Here is a 19,782-nt window from a genome sequence, read left to right on the forward strand (position 1 = left end):
GCCCCCTACTTGACACTGCTCAGGCCAGCCGTACATGCCTCTGTTATCGGTTACTATTCGGAACTGTCCTCCCCTCCTGCCCCCCGGCCTGGCCTGCCTATTTCTGGTGTGGAGGCTACAAGGCTCAGATAAAGCAGGAATCTGACAGGCTGTTCCTGTGGCTGTTTGCGTGGGCAGCAGTAATATTCCCTTAGATCACTCTCTCTCTCTCTCTCTCTCTCTCTCTCTCTCTCTGGCTGTGCTGGAGTCTCATTTTAAAGGTCCTCCTGTGGACTAGCTGCTGACTCCTGGGTCTTCAGGTAGGGCCATGTTCTGTTCTTTCTGTTTATGATCATAAAGCTTTACAGGTGTGTAACATTAGTGAGTGTTCAGGTTTGTATAATTTTTGTAAATATTGATCAAGGCTGATTATGATTTTAAGCAAGATCACATTTTTTATCTTCTGATCTTCATTAAATGACCTTGGTGGGTTAGAAATCTACCTGTGTATTGGCAAAAAGTGGGTGATACAATAAGTATCATGATATAGGGGTCATAATTCAATATATCGCAATATATTGTGATAGTGGAAGCAGTGATATAGGTTGTGATTGTTTGTCATAGTTTAAAACATACAACATATTTATAAAATCTGAGTAAAAAGGAGTTTACTTTGTATCCAATCAGAGCAGAGGGATCTAACACCACAGTAAATGGTGCTTTTTTAGTGGGTGGGACTTATAAACAACACTAAAAGAGCTGACACCAATCTTTACATCTAAACTAATAATTAGAATAAAAAATCGATACTGTGTTTTTGAAAATGGCAGCAGTATTCAAATTGATATCAAATATTGATTCAATATATCAACATTTTTTTACACTGCTAGTGAACAGTAGTGCTGGGCAATTAATTTGAAATGGAATAATGGAGATTATACATTTTTACATATAGAGGCTGTCAGACGGAATCTCAGTAGAAAAGCTTGTGTTTTTGTGTTTTTTGCTTCATAAAAGGGATATTGTGCTTACATGGTTTTGACTAAATAATTTTTTAATTAGTTTTTTGATAAATAAAATAAAAAGGAAACAATAGTTTTAATAGTATTTAATGTGATTTTTCAAATCTACCTAAAAAAAAGGTGTTATGTAAGAACTAAAACTAAATTCAAATCAAGAATTGCTTGTATATTTAAAGAATATCGAGTTTTTATATTCTTCTATTTTACCCAATCCTATTTAAAAGAAACCGTGATCCCTTGTATAATAATTGGGCCATTATCAGAATATTGTAACTAGTTTTGGCCCTTAAATAAGATTTTTTTTTTGGACAATCATAATTATAAGACTTCAGACTATACAGAAATTATATTTTACAGCTTAATCACTTATAATTTCACTATTCACAGTTTCATGCATTTGTCCATCCTGTTATGGTAAGATGGATGACAGGGTGGACAATCTTTAAACAAGTTTAAATGCCTAAATTATTAACACACCTTTATAAAATATACAAAGGTTCTTTAAAGTAAAGGTTAACTCTATTTAGCCCTATCCAGACAGGATTAGTTTCTCTGGGGGTCCTGGGGTAATTTTCTCCTTTATGTGGGTCCTCTGTGATTTTATTCCCGTCCGGAACGACCATGTACGTGTTTTTCTCAGACGTCCTCTGAGAAAATTACAGGCTGAATTATCTACTGTTTTTTGCTGAACTCCGTGTTCCTCCGGTGATTTTTAGTCCTGTCCGGATCTACATCTCTGAGTTTTGTCTCCTCACATTTAATAAAATAGCTATTTGTCCACTGCTGAGCACTGTAATTACACTTTGGGTGCACGTTTCCACGGAGATCCACATAAACACAACAGCAAGTGGAAATGGAGGAGCTACTGAACGCGATGTCTTGTGACCGAGAAAGCCTGAAAAAACTCACTGGTCCTCCTGTTTTTTTTAATTGCAGTCCAGATGCAAGAGCTTTTTCACTGAGCGAAATATTTTTCACAGACGTCCCCCCGAGAACTAATTCCATCCACATAGGTCTTTTATTTATGTGTGTAATAATGTGTTCATTCAGAGAAAATGTTGAATATGTATTGTTATGCATTGTTTGTATGAAATTTTAACAGCTACCCTGCTAATAGTTTTTGGTTAGTAAACGTTTTTTGAATGTTACTTGTTACATTCTGATAATGTTCAACCTGTCAGATTTTCTGGATGTTTTTAAAGCTTTTTGGTAACATTACATAACATTAGTATCCATATATCTGTGAATGTAGTTGGAGAAACGTTCTAATAACATTGTGATGTAAACCATTAATATGTCACCCATTTAAGGAACGTTCCTGGAACATTATATGTGTAATGTTACAAGCTTAAAACAATGCTAAATATTCTTATAATGTTCTCTGTTAGCTCTGTTAGTTATGCTAAAACACAAAAGAGATGTCATAGTAATATTCAGTTGAGGTTAACGATCAGAAGGTCAGAGTGTAGAATATCTCAGTTAGTCTAACACAGGTTATAAAAGCTAAAAAGACAGACCCCTTCCTGTCACTGGTCACTCTGCACCTGTTAACCCTGTATTGCTCTGGTTCTAATTAGCTCTCAGTTCTGCTGCTGGCTGGGTTTAGTGCTGCTGAGCATGCTCTCAGGGAGGTGGCCTGCTCCCCGTGCCCATGACCCGGCCACCCTGGAGGCCAGGATGGACGACCTGCATCGTAAACTGGACCAGCTCCTGTCCCGCAGCCCTGCAGGAGGCTGCTCCATGTGTGGGATCTGCAGCCACCACAGCAAGCAGCAGGAGAGCATAGCCAGCCAGCTCTCAGCCCAGGCCAGGCTGCTGGACTCTCTGGAGAGGACGGTGGCGGAGGTGAGGACAGCACTGGAGGATCTAGCAAGCGGTACGTTCACCAACATCACATCACACCCAGGCCTCAACTGAAGTGCACTAATTTAAACTGTGTGTGGTCCCACACTTCTGTTCCTTTACTGTCATATAAAGATTATAGATTAACCCCACTGTTTCTGATTTAACTGATCAGCTCATTAATAAGCCCTTTTAAAATTACAGGGGGTGTTAAAGCAGGAAATTTAACTTCTTATCCTTTTGTTTCTCTGCATACATTATTATAATCCTACTTTTACCCTGAAAGAAATCCACCACAGAGCAGCTATAGCTTTGGAAAAAAAAATAAGTTTAAGATTCAGTTTCTGAATCAGTATTTCTGATTTAACTATTTATAGGTATATATTTGAGCAAAATGAACATTGGTGTTTTATTCTATAAACTACAGACATTTTGCCCAAATTACAAATAAAAAATTGTCATTTAAAACATTTGTTTATAACAAAAAAAAAAAAAGATGTAGAGCTTTCAGACCTCAAATAGTGCAAAGAAAAAAACAAGTTGATATTCATAAAAAAATTAAGAGTTCAGAAATCAATATTTGGTGGAATAACCCTGTTTTTTTAATCACATGCATCTTGGCATGTTCTCCTCCTAATCTCCACCAGTCTTACACACTGCTTTTGGATAACTTTATGCCTTTACTCCTGGTGCAAAAAATTCAATCAGTTCAGTTTGGTTTGATGGCTTGTGATTATCCATCTTCCTCTTGATTATATTTCAGAGTTTTTTTAATTTGGTAAAATCAAAGAAATGTATAATTTTTAGGTGGTCTTATTTTTTTCCAGAGCTGTATTATAACTTGATGGGTGATGGGTCTTCGACTCTCAGTGTTAGTGAGTGTTGTTGTACTGGTATGTGTGGATCTGATACAGTAGTGCTGCTGGGGTTCTTAAACACCTCATTGTCACTACTGAGAACTGAGAATATGGGCTGTGTCCTGTGAGCCCAGCTACCAAAGAACCTTATAAGAACGTTTATAAGATAATTATGTTACAGGAATGTTATAAAAATGTGTGTGACATAATCATTAGCAATACAATGTTATTAAAATGCTCACATAACGTTCTTAGCTAGATGAATACTAACATTACTAACAATACTAACAAGCAACATTCCTAAAACAAATTCAACCACTGACACAAGTGGCATTGCAGCGACATTACCAGAACTTTTAAAAACGTTAAATAAAATTTAAATGTTCTAAGAACATCTAGAAAACCTGACAGATTAAACATTCTAAGAATGTTAACTGTAATGTTCAGAAATGTTCTATAAATCAAAAATTGTCAGCTGGGTTAAAAATCAGGGTGTTTCTTAATAACAAGTAGGCAGAGAAAAGGCTTGTGTTGTTCTTGGGAAGAATGATATTGACAATTTACTTTATATATATATTTACTGAACCACTGTAGGTCTGGAGGAGAGATCCAGTGACAGAATATCTGTACCTGCAGTCGCTCTGCAGAGAAGGAAATCCCTGCCAGTCAGGACGTCAGTGGTGAGTGCAGATATATTTTAAGCTTTAAACCTTAATTCAGTGTTTAGCTAAGTACTTGGTTTTAAATGTGCTTTTTAAATCTGACTCAGTCTTATTTATAATTGTTTTATTTATTTATCCTCTTTATTACTATATGACTTGGTTATATTGCCCATTTACCCAAATCTTGTTGCTTTTTATGCTTTTTTTTATTTCTCTTTTATTCATGCCTGTCATGATAATGACATAGATTTAGGTATCAAACAATATATATAAATTAATTCGATTTTTTTTTTTTTGCTAATCTCAATATTGTTCATTATTGTTCTCATAGCAAGGGGAGCCTATTAGCTTAAATCATGGGTCAGAATGTATGGTAGATTTTATTTAGAATACATTGAATTTTATTCTATGTTGCATGTTTATTTTTGTTATTTGTTTAAACTTTTTTATTATTTAAAATTTGTTTAAATTTGTTATATTTCGATTTATATAATATTACCTCTGCAATACCTTCTTTAAAATGATGTTATTTTGTATTATTATGGTGTAAATTATTATTATTAGTGGCATGAATTTAAATTTTTTTTAGTTTATCCCAATTGTTTTTGGTATTATAGGAAAATATTGTCCAAAAAATTAGATGTTATAACAGATCTACTTTCACTAGTTCATATTATCCTGTATATTAATTTGATACTGTTTGTTTATTGTGTAATTGTGTAAAGCTGCTTGTGCTATTACTATTACATGATCAGGGACACTCTGTAAAGCAAGCTGAGTTGAGCTATACTGAATCTCTAATAAATTCCATTCTGTTAATCATTACAGTCTATTATATTAATCTATGAATATTAAAACAATGCTAGATTTATATGACAGTTCTGACTGTTGCGTATCTCTTCTCCCGCAGGATGAAGTGTATGTGCGGCTGGATTTACCCAGAGAGAAAATAAAGCAGAATGCTTTCAATGTGCTGTGTGGGAAAGGTCAGACAGGTACCTACTTTGTTCATTAGCACTATGTGTTTCTGGCAGCGTTCGCCTGGAAAGGTGAAACAGAGCCAGCGGATTCCCGAGCTGATGGTGTTCAGAGTTGTTGGGCATAAATTTGACTGACAGGTGTGTTTAACCACTGAACTATTTTTTGACCCCCCTGCCCCCGATCTGCCCTCTGTAACTCTCAGGAGTATAAATGGTAAATTAAATCATTGTCAGCCAACATGGGTTGCAACATTGTGAATAAAGAACCTGTAAAGTTCTAGAAAGGTTCTATACCCATTAAAACATGCACTCTTAAAGGTGCCACAAGCTGCACTTATTCAGTGTGGTAAACTGTCCTCTGTTCTGTCAGAATTGTCAGAAGTGGTTTTATTTTACGCCCATTGCATATATGCCCATATAAAATCCTGTTGTTCCTTTATGATAGGCCCATGAATAATGAATAAAGTAATATGGCTTCCTCTAATTTGCTGGGTTTAATCAAGGCATTATAATTGAGTACAGAGAAGTCACATAGCCTAGCATTGCATAATAAAGCATAGTGAGCATAGCATAGTGTAGTATCACATTGTAGTATGCATTGCATAGCATAGCATTACATATCAAATCATGTATCTGTTTATCGTTGCATAGCATAGCATAGATTTGCATAGCAAAATGTATGTACCATGTATCATAGCATATCATATCATGGTATCAGGAGCCACATAGTGTTGTGTTGTATTGTATTGTATGGTATAATATTGCATAGAATTGCATATCATATGTGATATCTTTCTCTTAAGAGTGATTTATTCTTTTACTAATGTTTGTAGAAGCAGTCAACATGCCTAGACTCTGGGTAAATGTTTATTGGCACATTTTTAATTTTCTTTAAGTAATCTTTTTTTTTTTTTTTTCATTTTCTCCCCAATTTGCACGGCCAAAAACCCTAACCACTCATTAGAACTCCCTTTATCACTAGTGATGCCCCAACACCAGGAGGGTAAGGACTAGCACATGCATCCTCCAATACATGTGAAGTCAGACTCTGCCTCTTTTTGAACTGCTGCTGATGCAGCATTGCTGAGTAGCATCACAGTGCACTCGGAGGAAACTGCAGCGTCTCGGTTCTGATACATCAGCTCACAGACGCAGCCTTGTGCTGCAGACCTGTGTTAAAGCAGCTATATAAACTGGAACACGGAATCTTTTCAATGTATTTACTTTCTCGCTCCTGCGCCATACAGCTCTGGCCAATCAGAGTAGATAATATGCATTTCGGTTTATGCCTGTGTGAAACAAAACTAAACCAAAAGCGGGAAACGCTCCAAATAAACAAATTCATCAACTAATCCGAACCATAGAAACGAAGTACAGGTGTAAAAACACCATTAACCCTTGTGTGGTGTTCGGGTCTGTGGGACCCGTTTTCATTTTTCATCAAATGATACAAAAAAAATATTTTTTCTAACTCAAACTCTTTGGCATTGGCTCATTTTTTGTGAAAAACATATATCAAAACACATTTTCGATAAACACACACTGTACACCCCCCCCCCCCCCCCTACACATTTAGATTACATACAGTTTGTTTGGCCAAGGGCTAATAAACATTGCTTCATTTGTAAATGTTCATATCTTGAGTTAAATTCATTTTCTTTTAAATTTTATTAAAAAACTAATAAAAAAAAGAGTAGCACTTTTTGAAAGAAATGTAACATAAGAAAGGTAAAGGGCAAATATTAACCATGTAAGCTGTTTATATTGCTTGCAGTTTAGGTGAAGCAAGCATGTGTAAAGCATTTTAATATAAACAAATCATAACAAGTAACAAAGTAATTGATTAACAAAAATATGAACACCACACAAGGGTTAAACATTATTCTTCTATATTACAAGCAGTTAGGAATCCATAAGAAACATAGTGCTGTAAAGAAGGCAGGTTTATCAAATGAGTAAATGAGTCCGGCTCTGCCTCTGGACTCTGGTTTGGTAACATGGCAGACATTTTTGGCTCCATTCCTACAGAATTAAAGGGAATAGAACCACTGCATTCATATTTATATACAGCCATTGTGTGGAGTCATTTGACATTCTACTGCCTTTATATCAATGCCTCACAATTAATTGATAGATCTTTACATCCCTATGGAATTTGCCGTTTGTTCTTCTTCACAGGTGTGCTGATTGAAGACAGTGAAGGTGAGGGTCCGAAAGGAGAAGCACTTATAATCAGAGAGGCCAAAGATCAGCATGAGCCTCAACCTCGCAAAGAAGTTCACAAAAAATTATCGATTGTGGTGCCACAGTTGGCAGCATCACAGCCCAGTCACGAACCTGCAAATATGGCCAAAATAGATGGAGCTACATCATCATCATCATCATCATCATTATCATCATCAAGCCAAAAACCTTCCAAGTCAACTGGAGTGGCTCCACCCACAACGACAGCGACCTTAAAGGTTCCACCAAAGGTTGCACCGAAGACTGTCATTATAAAAAATTCAACAATAACATCACAGAATCAGACAGCATTAAAACCAACAGAGGTGCCTTCTCCTGTTAAATCAACTTCACCAGCCACCACAACTACAAAACCCACAGTCTCAGGAGCTCCAGCATTACCATCTAATCAGAATACGCCCAAACCAGCTGGCCTGGTGGCCACTTCTTCTGTACCCAATAATCCACCAAATTCATTTACCATAACAGAGATAAAAGCACCACCACCTTTACCTCAAAGTTCTCAGAAGGCATGTTTAGCAGTTCCTGTAGCCACTTCTCAAAGCTTGGGAAAGTTTTCATCTACTACACCATCACCACATGTATCGGCAACACCAGATTCACAACAGCCAAACTGTACAATCACCAAAACTACAACAGTAGCAGGAGCTCAGCAAGCATCAAATCATCTGCCAGGACAAATCAAGACGAATGGAGTGACTTCTCCACCAACAACAACAACAACAACGTCTCCAACTCCAGCCCCAATCACCTCAACACCCAAAACTCCACCAACAGAGACTGTGACATCCAGCCATAAACCTGTAAATGTGATGGCTGTAGGTGCATCTGCTGCAACATCGCAAAAACCAGCTTCTGAAAAACCCTCAACGAATTCTCAAACCACAAAACAGCTGGAAACAAAAAAATCACCAAGTGGTTCAACATTGTCTGCACCAAAAACAGCTGGCTTGATGGTTCCCAGCGCAACAGCTGTAGGCTCCACCCTCAAACACGTGGCTAGTTGTCCAGAATCCCTGCAAAGGTAAAGCGAGCAATTGACATAAAATATAAACTTTTTATATTACTTGAACATTTTTTTTATATAACTCGAACCATTTCAGACCATTTCTCATTTCTGCTGGTTTCCTCATAATAAAATGTTCACATACGTACAATAAAAGTGAATTAGTGCTGGGCGATATGGGAAAAATCATATATCACGATATGGAATTTTTTATATCACAATAACGATATACAGTATATAATGATATACCACATTTAAGTATGTTTTCAGTTATTCTTCGAAAAATATGACAAAATAATGTCATTGCTTACTTTTTTCCAATTTTATTTCAAAGTGACATTAAACCCAACTTTCACAACTGAGAATTACTACCTTTTAGTGCAGCAATATATATATAAGTAACAAATGAAAACAGATGAGGTAGATGCAGTAGCTAATTTTTTCAAAAGAACAATGCGTCTCCATTGTTCACCTCATGAGTTGAAAACCGAGTTTATGCAAAGTGACTACGCCAATACATTTCATCGTAGCCTACTTTATATATTTGCATGAATAATTGATAAAATTACTGTAGAAACGATAGGGAGGATAGAAGGTAAGTAGCACGGTAGACACTTTTCTATCGTCCCCACGATATTTATCGTCATATCGCACAGCACTAATGTGAATTATCCAAGTGCAAGCCAGATAGATGAGAGACTGAATGAAGAGTTCATTTGCAAAATCAGTTAAAAGTATGTTTTAAGAATAGAACAGATAAGGGACTCACAGAGGGGAAATCGCAGAAGGCAGGATACCCAAACACATATCCTGCAGGTCAGTTTTTTAGCTTCAGTGGGACATGGCAAAAGTAACGGCACACAACAGTTGTTACTGTCCTGTAACCTTTGGCATGCCAGTGTAATGTAAAGTCCAAGGACCAAGATCAAGTATTGGAATGAGCCTCAACCACACATTACCCCATTTAAAATTCCAACTGCTCTTCATGTTTCATAATGAATGGACCAACATAAATAATATGAAGTCAAAACACTACCCTGCACTATGGTAAAAAACACATTTTCCGAAAGATTTCATAATGACAGTCCTGTACTGTGAATGTACCACACACTGCCAATAAACTACCTCTGCCAAACTTCAATAAAACACTTTAATTTTGCTGTTGCCCAGATTTCAGGGTTCTGGAGGTAAGGCTGAGTCCACTCCCGCATCAGCACCACTACTGGTGAAGCCTGGTACTGTGGCAGCAAGATCAACAAGCCCGGGACAGATGCTGGCTGGAGGAATACAGATCAGAATAAGTCCAGCTGCACCAGAGCGAAGCACGACCCAGACCAAAACCCCTCCCAAAACCTGCCTCAAAGTGATAGGTAAAGCCATTTCTGCAAATATTTAATTTTCATACATTTCAAATCAAATTTGAGAACAGTGAGAGATAAAGAATAAAGAGAGTCACATGTATCAGTTACTCTATTTTTATAGGGATAGTGAGAGAAATAGAGATAGGCAGAGGGGTACAAACAAGACTACAGTTATCAAAACAATACAGCTTACAGTTTTTGAAAGTGCAATGAACTATGACCCTCATAACATGATGGTTTGGCATTAAACCATGTACCATTACACTAGTTACTCGTATAAATGATTTTCACACAAATTAAAGGTGCACAGGGCTTTTTTCTCCACTTGTATGTGTTGCACTATAGCATCAGCATCCCAGACCTCAACAAATGCTTCATATTTAGCTATGCCTCCATCCTCCTGCTTTGTATGCTACAGTCTTGCCAAGCCTGTTAGCATCACGGTTCTGTTCCTTTAAAGGCCAACTATTAACATTGTGGCTAACCTGCTCCAAACCTTCTGAACATGACTTCTGTGTCTGTTAGCATAGCGTCTCGAACCCTGTCAAAGCTGGAGCTTAGCATTGTGACTATCCTGCACCAACCTTGCCAAGATCAGAAGCTGGGGCTGTTAGCATTGCTGCTGAAACCTTGCTGAGGCCCACTGTTAAAGGTCTCATTTCATCATATTTTCATTAAGTTTGCTGTGGTCTCTAGTATAAATGAATACCCTGTGAGGCAGTTTTGTGAAAAAAAGTTGTCGGTACTTTTGTTTCAGGCTGTTTTAGTTCAGTGGAGAAGTTGACGGGGAAAAATATCAGTGTTTCAACTTTTACTAATAAATATTCATGACATGCAAATGTCTTGCATCTGATTGTACACAGTACTGTGATGCTCTCTCCATGGCTCTGCAGTGGTTGGTTACAAGCCAACATGGCCGAGGCCATAAATCCTAATTTATGGGTTGAAAACAGTCTGGGGGCTTTTCCTGATTCACTCCTTTTTCTGTCCGTTTTCTTTTATAAGCTATTACAGGCAACGGGAGTAGAAGAACACACATGCAGCATGCATACATAACTCAGAGTGATATATTGTATTTCAAACAGAATGCTTTCTAAATGCACTAAACCCTTTCTAGCTAATTTACACATTTAACTTTGTGACTCTATCCCTTCCGAGGACGGCTGTTACCATAGCAGGTAAATAGCCCCAACCCTGTTGAGCCCGGCTGCTGTGTCTGTTCGCATTGCAGCTCAAACCCTGCTGAGACTGCTTGTTAGCATCGTGGCTAACCTGCACCAGTCCTGGCAACAACTTGGCTATCCTGTTACAATCGTTCAAACTTCCGAACAGTGTATTTAATGTATTTCTCTATATTAGCAATAATACACAATAGGGACCGCTTTAACATGTAATAATGGCACTGCTGTGCTGCGGTCATAGGCACGAGGATGCAGGCTGCGCTGTTTGGCTTGTAAGCGCTGCATCGTTGCTAGGATACCTGTGTGTGGTGGAGTAATATATGAAGAGTTTCGATTACAGTGCATTATTGTCTGATAATGGCACTCATAGAATGCCTCTTAGCCAATTACATTGCCGGGTCGGAACTAACTGCGGTATAATTAAAAGTATAAATTGATTAATATTGCACAAAGTGATGATTATGGCCCATATGCAGTAAGTGAATCCCAGTATATAGAGCAGTAATGCACTGGACAAACATTAAGTACGTGTGATTCAAGGTCGCTTTAGTAAATTGACCTTTGAAATTTGTGAAGAATGTTCTCCAGAACAGCGTAATCCTTTTTCCCTCCAGACCACATCCCTGTCCCCTAAACATTACCTGCAGCTGTTCATACACTGGCACAGCCCTGACACACAGGGAACGTTATAGATCAGGTGTCAGCATGCCCCGCATGCCGCCTCGCTTTGTTCTTTCACACAAAAACCACAGCAGAAGACAAACCCATCAAACAAATTCAGCATGACTAATACACAATGAGCAGCTAACAGCTACCAATTACACCCCCAGATCACACCCTGCCTCACATATATCCTTAAAATACTGCAGCCATTAATCCCTTTATCTGGACTGACTGGTGATGCTGATCCTGATCATAGATAGATAGATAGATAGTTAGATAGATAAATGCAGTTTGAATATTTCTGCATATTTTGCGATATGGCTGGAGTGTTAATAATGCATTGAATTGCATCCCTCACATTTTTTAATCAGGGACTCCATGGCATAGTAACTGTGTCTTTAAGACATGCTCTTGAGAAAGCAGCAACATGTGGGTGAGCATTGTCCTGATGGAACCACACACTGGACATTTGGCTGGCAAAGTGCCTTTAATAAAGACTAAAGGTGACCTGGGGACAAAAATTGCATATCGCACCATGACACCAAGCCTTCTGGACATGTGATAAGTGAATACAAACCATGCATCATGGCGCTGAACACATTAAAAGCTGGATTAGTCAATAAAGTCAATAAATGACCCACTGCCATTCTGTTTTTGTCAGAGTAAAAACAGATTTTGTTTAGAACACTATTTATTATATTACATTATTATATTATATTTATTAAACTTTAAATGGAAGATTCCATTAAAATGACAGAGATGAATTATTACATGAATCATTGTAACCAATTATTACAAATATATTAAATATTATAATAATGAAAGAAGTTTGACATATCTCACTGCTGATCAGATTGACAATGTGACTATATTTTAAATTATATTTTATATTTTTCACTCAGGACCATTTTTTCAGATTTTTTTAACGCACAATATATATTTATTGATGTTTAAGTGATTAAGTGATGTATAAGTATATCATGAATATTGTCACTGACCAAAAACACTGACCAACTGTGTGTTTTATTGCAAAGAGTATAATTAGTTCTGTTTAATTAAAAAAAAAAGTGTGTAAATCATAGTATAATATACGCGATGATATTTGGAAATCAGTTTTTAACATTGCCCAGCCCCAATCTGATCTTTAATAAGCTTTAAGAAAAATAATAACTAATAAACAGATCAGGGTTTTTTTAGACAGTGTTGAAAATAATACAACTTAATAAAGATTAAATTAAATATATTGTTTCCTTTTTATCTTAAGTTTTTTATTGTATTTAACTTTATCATAAGGTATCTAAGGTCAGTTAACAACATGTAAATACATCTCATTGTTCTCAGATGATGTCCCCCCTCAGCAAGCCCCTTTCCCACACAGGTGTGTGTCTCTGAGGCCCAGCCCACCATGCGACTACAGCATCCACACCAGAGAAGTGCTGGGAGGGTAACTACTGTATACTTACACTTATTTCTTTATAAAAAACTGCTTTAATATACATATACAAATATATCCCACAACCTATTGTACACAGCAGACCAGTAAGCCATAACATTAAAACCACTAAAAGGTGAAGTGAATGCCACTGATTATATAGTTCCCGTGGGAACCTGTTAAGGGGAAACAGTCAAGCCTTAAAAGGGACGTGTTAGAATGAGGACAAATTAGAGCTTAGATTAGATTAGCCCGAGCCCGACCAGTTCCGCCCCACACACTGTCTTTATGACTCCGAGCCCGAATTAAACTCGACATTCTTTAGTAGGTAGAGCATTAAAACTGAGCTTTTTAAAATCATTTTTGGGCTATTTGAATGAGTGAAATCTGTTCAGAATTATGATAGTTAACATTGCAGCACTGAAGAAGCATAGAACTATTAATTTAAGAAAAAGGTTTATTAAGAACAGATCTCTGAAAGATTAAAACACAAACAATGCAAACAATGATCCATTAAATTAGGCTACAAGAATGATGTCTGAATGACTTTCCTCTAATCTAATATAATTAAACATGGTTTAGAATTGAAAATACTTTCTAAACAAAATTTTTATATTAAGCTTATAGTCTGTGTGCAAAAACATAAAAAACAGTAAGAAGTCTATGCACTGCACAGTGCTGCAAGTCAAGTGCATAATATGGGCAAGTGGAGTGTGCACTGCACACTTGTGCAACTTTTTTATAGTTTTTACAGTTTTTTATGCCAGTTTTTAGTGCCATAAGGGGGATCTACGCAATTCTATACAAGTTTTAATGTTATGGGTGATCATTATATACAAATGTTTTAAAGCTCTATTGTGTGAGTTAACTGCACAATTACAGCCATATCTAAGACGGGTGAATTTTGGGTTTAAATATAAATGACACCAACTGAGTGATTTCTCTGTTCTTTCAGTGGACGTTTTGGCAAAGTGCACAAATGCACAGACAACAAAACGGGGTTAAGACTGGCTGCCAAGCTTATCAGTGCGAGAGGAGCCAAAGACAGGGTGAGTTGCTGCTCTCCTGTCAGAGCTCATTAAGGGCCAATTGTGTGGAGATGAATAGAAGCCAACTGCAGAACTTTCCATGTGTGACAGGAAACGGCACTGAATGAGATCCAGGTGATGAACCAGCTGAGCCACCCCAACATCCTGCAGCTGTACGACGCCTTCGAGGCCAAAAATCAAGTAGTGCTGATACTGGAGTAGTGAGTGATGCTTTGTTTATTGCCTACAGTTATGTTTCAGGCAGATATGAAAATGATTACAGGTGTTCACTGATTAGACTCTTGGCTCAAAAGGGCGTAAAAGTGCTTCCCCCTGCTGTTATTTAAAAAGACTTTCTTTAGCTCCTAGTCAGCTGTATATCCCCCTATCAATAGTGATGCCACAACACCAGGAGGGTGAAGACTAGCACATGCCTCCTCCAATACATGTAAAGCCAATCACTGCTTCTTTTCCAACTGCTACTTATGTAGAATTACTGAGTAGCTTCACAGTGTGCTCGGAGGAAAACTCAGTGACTCGGTTCTGATACATCAGATGCCTTGTGCTGATCGACATCACCCTAGGAGTGATAAGGGGAAGGAGCGCTATCTATCCACCCAGAGAGAGCAAATCCAATTGTGCTCTCTCAGGGCTCCGGCAGCTGATGGCAACCTGCATGACTGAGATTCAAAACCAGCGATCTCCCGATCATTGTGGCAGTGTGTTAGTTCGCTGGACCACCCTGAGCCCATAAAAAAACTTAATGTAGCTCTTTTCCTCTAACATGTAATGGGCTTGCTTCTCTGGTTTTTGCATTTCCACCAAAAAAAAATGGTTCTGAAATCTGTTGATGACATTCTATAAAATATTCTTCATTCCATTTAAACTGATGCATAATAAAACTAGAATAAAACCAGTTCAAGAAACATGGTCATTTTTGTTCAAAAGCCCTATCAGAGGCTATTTTTGAGTAGTGTACCTCTTGGTGAGAGATTTTTGACTGCTGGGCATGCCTTAACGACACACAACTCAGCCAAAATGAAAGTTTTCAATAGTTCTAAATAGTTTATATTAATATTTACAGGTCCAGCATCTGATATGCCTGTTAGTGAGACCTGTTCTATGGTTTTGCCCTTGTAGTCCCAAAATTTTTAAAGAGTTTGTAGAATTTTAACACAACATCAATTATATAAGTACCTACAAGATGTGTTTAATGGTGTGTTTAATGATGGCAGTGTGGAGGGAGGAGAGCTGTTTGAGAGGATCGTGGATGAGAACAGCCCGCTGACTGAAGTGGACGCCATGGTGTTTGTGAAGCAGATCTGTGAGGGAGTTCAGTACATGCACCAGATGTACGTCCTTCACCTGGACCTGAAGGTAAGACTCTACAGGAGGCTGCAGCAGGTAAAGATCTGTGGATGATATGGGATCAAATTATCGTTCACAGACCCCTGTGCTCTGCTTTCAGCCTGAAAACATCCTGTGTGTAAACCGGCCTGGTCATCAGATTAAGATCATCGACTTTGGGCTTGCCAGAAGGTAGACTGTGTGTGTTGAGTGTGTGAAGTATTCAGGTTAACTGAATTGATCAGAATTAGAATTGGCAGTATGTGAATAAAATTTATTATTTTTGATGTGTATAGGTACAAACCCAGAGAGAAGCTGAGAGTGTCGTTTGGGACTCCTGAGTTTTTGGCTCCAGAGGTGGTCAACTTTGACTTTGTGTCCTTCCCTACAGATATGTGGACTCTAGGAGTCGTCACATACATGCTGTAAGTATGCCTAACCTAATATCACGTAGAATAAATAAAGTGTCATTGAATAATACTGATGATATGCAAACTAAATTGGTAAGAGTCCACTGGGCCATTGGGATGCACTGGGATGTTCTATGGCTGCACTTTGCAGAGAGACAGCACAAGTATTGGGACACCATTACTGCTTTTGTGCGAGTAACTGTCTCTACTGTCCAGGGGAGCCTGTGAGAGAGGAACATGCCTTAAACTCCTCCTTCCAATCTAATGCTCTATAAGTACTATATATTCTGTGTTCATGTGTCTATCAAAAGTCTTTGCAACCCTCCACTGTGAAAATTCACTTGGATTCAGCAACAAAATTAGGTCAGGATTAGGTCAGGATGTTAGATGATCACCACCCAATAGTACTTGATGGAGCATCATCATTCCAGAGAACAGCATAAAGTAGCTGGATCCATTAGATTTGGATTTAGATTAGAAGGAGTATTCACAAACATTTGGACATATAATGTATTTTCCTGTGATCTGAAATCCCTGAAGCTTTAGGGCTCTATCTTACACCCTGTGCAAGGTGTGTCACTATGCTCATTGCTATCTTACACCACGAAAACGACAAGAGTCTATTTTAATGCCCTCTGCCTGCGCCTTTTAAATAGCAACGATGCTATGTTTACATTTACAGCATTTAGCTGACGTTCTTATCCAGAGCGACTACAAGGTTATTCCTATTACAGATGTGGGCCAATGTACAGTAGTGTTAGGAGTCTTGCCCAGGGACTGTTATTGATGTAGCACAGTATGGACACCCAGACCTGGAATTGAACCCCAGTCTCATACATGGTGGCTCACTGGCAGGCGGTGGAGTTATCCACTGCACCACACCAACCACTATATATGGGCGTGGTGGTCTGGAAGTGAGGTGTGTTCAGGTAAATTTCTGGCGTATTGCTATCTTGGCAATGAAAAGCACAGGTGCACCACTGACTGAATACAACCTAGACAGACATCAACAGTCAGACGTTCATTGCTATCTTGGCAAGCAGGTGCACTATGATGCACCCTAAACAGGAATGCATGGTGTGAAGTTTACACCTCGCCTAAAGATCACTAAAATAGGGCCCTTTGTGTTCCCAGTGTTCAGCAGAGGAATGACACCAGTATGTTCTTTTTGACTCTGCAGATTAAGTGGGCTTTCTCCATTTCTGGGTGATGATGACAGCCAGACCCTCAACAATGTGCTGACGGTCAACTGGTACTTATATATATATGTGTGTGTGTGTGTGTGTGTGCGTCCTTCATGTTGCTTTCATGGCTGGCACACATTTAAGCATTCATCATTAAATACATACACTATCATGCAAAACAATGGCAGGGACAGTGGCAGTGTTTTCCGTGTTTTTTTGTTGTTGTTGTTGTTGGTTGAAATGTTTCTCCTTAATAAGTTTTATTTATTTTAAACACAGTACTAATGATTTTCTTTGTTTAGGTACTTTGATGAGGATGCCTTTGAGCACGTCTCTGATGATGCCAAAGACTTTGTCTCCAACCTGCTGATCAGAGAGCGGAGGTGAGATAAATCTGTAAAACAAAAATTGTCAATAGAACTGAATGTGTTAATATGATAGATTAGGCTAATATGACTGATCTGTTTTGTTCCTCCCTGTTTGTGAAGTGGTCGTTTTAGTGCTACTCAGTGTCTTAAGCACCCGTGGCTGAACAACATTTCAGAGAAAGCCAAGGGCAGTAATATCGTCCTGAAGTCGCAGGTCCTGCTCAAGAAATACATGGCCCGCAGATTGTGGAAGGTACATGATAATAAACAAACAAAACTTCTACTGAAAACAAACTTAAATATTATGCAGTATAAAAGTAAAAGTACTAATTCTGTTTATTTAGTGAATTTAAAATTATAATTTTACACATACGTACATTACATTTGGCCAGTAAATGAGTGAACAAACAAAAAATAAATACAAATTAATGTAGAATTTCAGAATGATAAAAACATTATGGATCAAAAGAATTAGTTTCTTATTTCTCTCTTTCTCTCTCTTTCTACAGAAAAACTATATTGCGATCGCTGCAGCCAATAGGTTTAAGAAGATCTGCAGTTCAGGGTCTCTTACATCCATGGGAGTGTGATTAGGATTTGTTTGTGAATGTATGTAAGATGTAGCATTATTCATTATGTCCACTTTGGCTATTGGCTTTACATGATTATGTAAAACATGTGCCAAATGATTTTTTTTTGTATATAATTTATTTTAAATTGATTTCCCAGTTTATCCCCAATTTAAATGGCCAAATAACCAACCCACTCATTAGGACTTCCCCTATCACTAGTGATTCCCCAACACCAGGAGGGTGAAGACTAGCACATGCCTCCTACGATACATGTGAAGTCAGACTCTGCCTCTTTTCAAAGTAGAGTAGCAGAGTAGCATCACAGCGCAATCGGAGGAAGGCGCAGCAAATCGGTTCTGATACATGAGCTCACAGACGCCTTGTGCTGATCCACATCACCCTTTGGAGTGATGAGGGGAAAGAGTGCCATCTACCCACCCAGAGAGAGCAAGGCCAATTGTGCTCTCTCAGGGCTCCGGCAGCTGATGGCAAGCTACATAAACAGGATTCGAACCGGTAATCTCCAGATCATAGTGGCAGCGCTTAGCCCTCTGAATCACCCAGAGCCAGCCCCCCTTAAATGATTGATTTTATGCAGTTATGCCATTATTGTAATAGCTGATACATCAAGTAATACCCCCTGTCAAAATGTATATTTTACAAATTGTGTAAAAAAAAAAAGAAAAACATGTGTTTCGAAAACAGCAGATTTACATGAGAACTAAAAATGTCCACTTTCAATGAAAGTCAGTGTAAAAAGATTTTTTTAAGTAATTTTGGAGCATTTCTATTGGTCAATTCATCATGAAATTCATTGTGTAGGTCAGCTGCTGTGCTCAAACTGTAAAGTAAACCAAAAATTGAAAAAATAAACAGCGATGATAGATAAACATAATGTTGATAAACATATTATTGTTAGCTATATGCTGGATTCAGTGAAGGAAGGAAGGCATGTATGTGTTAAACAGGAAATGCTGTTTATTGATGGAAAGGCATCATAAGTATTCATTCTAAGACAGTATTTATATATACTACAGCTTTCTAGAGCTGTATAGAGGAAGTAGGAACAGGAACTCAAATAAAAATCATAAATAAATAACTTCTTTCTATGTTTAACAGCTGTGACTCCGTACATGTGGCTATACATATGTGTGTGTATATATGTAAAGCTACAGTCTTTAACTGTGCACCAATAAAGTGGCAAGTAAATGTACACAGTGTACAATTGTATTTATATTATATGAAAGAGAAAAGTATGGAGACACCTGCTCATTCTTCGTTTTATCAAAGGGGAATTTTTGGGTTTTAAAACTAGTTTATGCCATGTTTGCTGAGTAATTGTGCTCTGTATTAGTCTCTACTGTTCTGGGAAGGCTTTCTAATGGAGCGCCATCATTCCAGAGAACACTGTTCCACTGCTCCACAGATCAATTCAGGGGGTCTTTATACCCCTCTAGTCCACACATGGCATTTGGCATTAGGTGTGTCAATGCATTCATGTTAAATGATCTACTCCAGAGAGTCCTATTCTATTGGCAGTACATATCCACAGGGTCTCTCTTTAAGCTCCTCTTATTTTAAAGTACAACAGTCTCCCTTTCCCAGCACTTAATGCTAATAACCACGGCGTGGCGCTGTTCCTCA

General features: G+C 38.0%; 1 protein-coding gene across 2 annotated transcripts; it reads left to right on the top strand.

Moving 5' to 3' along the window:
• Nucleotides 1-191: 191 nt before the first annotated feature.
• On the top strand, nt 192-19,351 carry mylk2 (myosin light chain kinase 2). 2 transcript variants are annotated; one of them, XM_049463228.1, is made up of 16 exons: nt 192-299; nt 2,579-2,877; nt 4,295-4,380; nt 5,273-5,357; nt 7,521-8,610; nt 9,763-9,962; nt 13,139-13,241; nt 14,185-14,278; nt 14,369-14,478; nt 15,493-15,634; nt 15,726-15,796; nt 15,901-16,029; nt 17,195-17,266; nt 17,501-17,581; nt 17,687-17,819; nt 18,076-19,351. In XM_049463228.1, exons 2-16 carry the CDS (start codon nt 2,619-2,621, stop codon nt 18,154-18,156), a joined length of 2,736 nt encoding a protein of 911 aa, XP_049319185.1. In that variant the 5' UTR covers nt 192-299; nt 2,579-2,618; the 3' UTR covers nt 18,157-19,351. The 2 variants fall into 2 exon arrangements, with proteins under 2 accessions (XP_049319185.1, XP_049319186.1); XM_049463229.1 differs by having other exon boundaries at nt 5,273-5,348.
• The last annotated feature ends 431 nt before the right edge of the window (nt 19,352-19,782 follow it).

Source organism: Astyanax mexicanus, chromosome 13, assembly GCF_023375975.1.
Source record: "Astyanax mexicanus isolate ESR-SI-001 chromosome 13, AstMex3_surface, whole genome shotgun sequence".
Classification (NCBI taxonomy): Eukaryota; Metazoa; Chordata; class Actinopteri; order Characiformes; family Acestrorhamphidae; genus Astyanax; species Astyanax mexicanus.